Source organism: Dipodomys ordii, unplaced genomic scaffold (genome assembly GCF_000151885.1).
Source record: "Dipodomys ordii isolate 6190 unplaced genomic scaffold, Dord_2.0 Scaffold179, whole genome shotgun sequence".
Taxonomy (NCBI): Eukaryota; Metazoa; Chordata; class Mammalia; order Rodentia; family Heteromyidae; genus Dipodomys; species Dipodomys ordii.
The window spans coordinates 1247745-1251671 of NW_012267395.1; the positions used below are offsets into that span (position 1 = coordinate 1247745).

Below are 3927 nucleotides of genomic sequence, written 5' to 3' on the forward strand. Positions count from 1 at the left end.
GTCCTCCCAGGACCGCAGCCCACAGAGGTGGCCTGACACTGTGATTTCCAGATGACACTCCTTTTACACCAGGAGGCACAAGTGTTGTGTAGACTTCATAAGCAGATGGAAGTTTTCGCTCACATTTCCTTTGGGTTCTTTTGCCAGCTCGGAGAAGGACACGTATAGACTCATCCCCCAGGATCTCCAGTATAGACTCATCCCCCAGGATCTCCAGTTTCACCCTTCTGCATCCAAGCTCAGTAGCTCTTTCTCTGTCTAATGGCTCCTCACTCATTAGGACTGGATAAGCATGCGTTGCCCCTGTCCCAAGGATGACAGCAGCTTTACAGAAGCTAGCACTGACTTTATTAACACCCAAGCCATAGATGCCCACTGAGAAACTCCAGGGTGGCTAGGACCTCCATGGGTGACATGCCTTCACTGAACATAAAGCCCGCTCTTGAGGACTGGGTGTCTTGTTAGCCAGAGAAGGAAGGGTAGATGGCTGCTTTAGCAGGACTTGGGTTCTAGCTCCCTCGGTAGGTAGTGTATGACCAGGGACTCAGTAGCAGAGGCACATGGAACTTCTGAGTTTCCTTTGCAATGGTGAAAACAACCTGGGAGAAGCAGATAAAACAGTGGAAGGACCACAACACACAAATTTCCTGACCCCAGTGCTCCCTAGCAGAGTACAGTGGCCTGGACACTGGGGCCGGTGGAGACTGGAAACTTTCTGAGGGCAGAAGATGGGGTGAATGTTTCCTGGGCCTGCTGAGTGTGCAAGAAGTCAGGTGTTTTGCAGCTTCAGTGGAAGGTTTACCGCAAAGCCCTGAGAGCTGGGGGCTGGGCTCAGGTGAGAACTTGTCTACAAAGCCTGAAGGGTGTGTCATCTTGAAGTATAATGATGCTTCAGGCCTCAGATTACCTTTCTTAGGGGAGGTCAAAGGAGGTGAGCTTACCAGTCTATCATTGCCCTGCCATGTGAGTAATGGGACCAGTCTCTCCATGACCCAGAGGAGTAAGGCCTGCAGGTGGGTGAGTCAGGGACACCCCCACCCCCATAGCTCTCACCTCCACATATGGGTAGAAGCTCTCCTGCCCTCTTTTCATCCAGTAAGCCTCAGTGTCGAAAGACAGTTTGTAGATGCCTGGCTTCATTTGACCTGCTGTCAGGAGCCCAGGGCAGCGGCCATCTGGGTCTGTGTAGCTGGAGAGAACATGGGCTGTAGAGAGGGACAGAGAACCACCCTTCCCCAGTTCTGGATTTGCCACCCCAGATAATCCTCACATCTGCGTGGGTGAGCACAAACAGTGGATTTTTTGGGGGGGGGGTCCGGTCATGGGGCCTGAACTCTGGGCCTGGGCGCTGTCCCTCAGCTCTTCAGCTCAAGGCTAGCGCTCTACCACTTGAGCCATAGCACCACTTCTGGCTTTTTTTTTCTGCTTATGTGGTGCTGAGGAATCAAACCCAGTGCCTCATGCATTCAAGGCAAGCGCTCTACCACTGAGCCATCTTCCCAGACTCATGGCATACATTTTCTTTATGCTTAAGTATGTTTATTTATTTATTTTGTCTTCTGTGGGGCCTGAACTCTGGGCCTGGGTGCTGTCTCTCCCCTCTTCAGCTCAAGGCTAGCTCTCTACCACTTGAGCCACAGCACCACTTCTAGTTTTCTGGTGGTTAATTGGGGATGAGTCTCACAGACTTTCCTGTCTGGGCTGGATTTGAACTGCCATCCTCCAATCTCGGCCTCCTGAGTAACTAGGATTCCAGGCATGAGCCACCAGTGCCCGGCTATAACCTGTTTTATATAGTATAGTATGTTTTATATAGTATAGTAGTTTTATATAGTATAGTACGTGGCTGTCTGGGTCAGTAACTACCCACCCCTGCCCACCATGCATGGGGGGAGGTCCACATGGAATGGGCTGATCTCATGTTCTGCCTTTTTTTTTTTGCTTGTGTGTGAATGTATAGGTGCTTGAACTCAGTCTAAACACACTGTTTCTTAACTTTATGTTCATGGCTAGTGCTCTGCCACTTGAGCCACAGCTTAGCTAATTAACTGGAGGTAAGGTCTCATAGACTTTCCTGTTTGGGCTGTTTTCACACTGTGATCCTCAGATATCAGCCTCTTGAGTCGCTAGGATTACAGGAGTGAGACACCTGAATCTGTCTGTCCAGGATCCAGAAGGTCTGTGATTTTTCTTAGTCACTACAAGAAAAACCTCTCATTGTTCTGACCAGCTGGACCTCAACATGTCTCCCACAGTGATGAGAAAAAACAGAGCAGGTGCATGGACAGGGAGCTATACATGACCCTGTAGGATTCTTGGCCAGGCTGCCTCAATTTGACTGCTCAGATGGTGTCTGGCCTCTTGGCCCTGGGTTTGTGAAGGGCTGGATGGGAAAGAGACAGTAGTACACTTGGTCCTGAACCATTGGGTAGGGGTCAGACTCCCAACTCTGTTCCCTGTTCCATTCCTAGTTAGAATTTTGGAAACCAAGGCTGTGTGCTTCACGGTAGAGTGTCCTGGGAACCCCCTCACGGGAACCCCAGGGGTACAAGCTAGCCTGTCTGGACTTGGAAACCCTGAAACTGGAAGGGCAAGTATAGCAGAGCCTGTACATGGGTCAGTGGCAGGCTCCAGGGCCTGGGCTTCAGTGCACATCAAAGCTGATGAGCATAGTGCCTCATGAATCTGGCTTGAAATTCCAGTAGTCACTCGTCACTGCTGCCTTAGTCTTCCCATCTGTAAATGGGGAATTACAGCACTGGACTACAAGATGAATGGTGAATAAAGAGAGCAGGAATAAATGCATTCTGTGTGCAGCCTGGCACAAACATAGATTAGTGTTCAGATGCCACCCCTGCCTGTAACTCAGCAGCCCTTGAAAGAGGCACACACACCTGGCTTCCAGTGTAGCGTGCCCTGGGAGGCTGCTAGATAGCAAAGATGTCCCAGACACTTCTTGGCACCCTTCAGAGCTGTGCACATCTACGAAGCAGCTTTTGGTATGATCTCCATTATCTCAGATGGAAAACCTGAGGCCCAGAGAGTCGTGAGGCCAGACCTTGACCCCAAGCAATGGGCTTCCATGGCTAAGAGGACAGTGGGGTACAGCAGCCAGCTCTGCCCATGTTCCTGCCTTAGTATCCATGTTCCTGGCTGGCTGTTACTGCCCCAGGACAGGACTAAGGTAGGGCCCTGCACTGAGGGTCAAGCTCTCCGGATGCCTCCTACTCTGAGGGCTTTCCTCTTACCTCTTCCTCAGTTCTGTCCATTGCTGGGTGAGGTCTTCCAGTCTGGATAAACGAAGGCAGAGACCCTGGGCCGGGAGCCCAGAGGCGGTGTCTAGCACGTGAGTGGTCAACGGACTGCTCTTGGACTCCATGCTACTGCCCTGGACAAAGAAGGGCGGACAGTTCCTGGGGCTTGTTTGTGTTCCTGGGCTCGACCCCGAGTCCACTGGCTGTTAGGAGAGCAAATAGCCCCAACTGCCCTGGGGAAGGCTAGGGTCAAGGGTCACTGAAACTGCCCCGTTGCCAGGAAGGGGTGCCAAGCTCTCAGCACTGGCCTAGGTCCCTCCAGGGTCCCGACCCCAACCCCCCTCAGTTCCAGGAGAGTGTCTCCTTTCACAAGCCGGCTCTCCAGACTCCCGGGTTCGCTCCCGCTTCCCCGTCCCCGCAGGTGAGGCGAGGGAGCCCCGAGGATCCGGGTGACCCCGACCTACCTGCGGGGGGCTCAGCTGTCGCTGCAGCACCAGCAGCCGCAGGGAGCCAGAGACTCCCGTCTGTCCCGGAAACTCCAGTTTGCGCTGCCCGCGGGCTGGGAGGTCAGGGTCGCTGGCTTCCACCCGCGCAGTGCCCCGGGCCACCTGAGGGAGGCGAGCCTGGGCCGCTCAGCCCCGCCCGTCCGCGCCGCCCCTCCCACGGCGGGGCC

General features: G+C 53.6%; 1 protein-coding gene across 1 annotated transcript; it reads right to left on the reverse strand.

Annotated features, from left to right (window-relative positions):
- Nucleotides 1-325: 325 nt before the first annotated feature.
- Nucleotides 326-3921, reverse strand: LOC105999037 (5-hydroxyisourate hydrolase-like). Its single transcript, XM_013033923.1, has 4 exons — nucleotides 3719-3921; nucleotides 3249-3388; nucleotides 1054-1189; nucleotides 326-599 (listed from the first exon to the last, which is right to left on the reverse strand). The coding sequence occupies exons 2-4, from the start codon at nucleotides 3377-3379 to the stop codon at nucleotides 510-512; spliced, it is 357 nt and encodes a 118-aa protein (XP_012889377.1). The 5' UTR covers nucleotides 3380-3388; nucleotides 3719-3921; the 3' UTR covers nucleotides 326-509.
- Nucleotides 3922-3927: the final 6 nt, after the last annotated feature.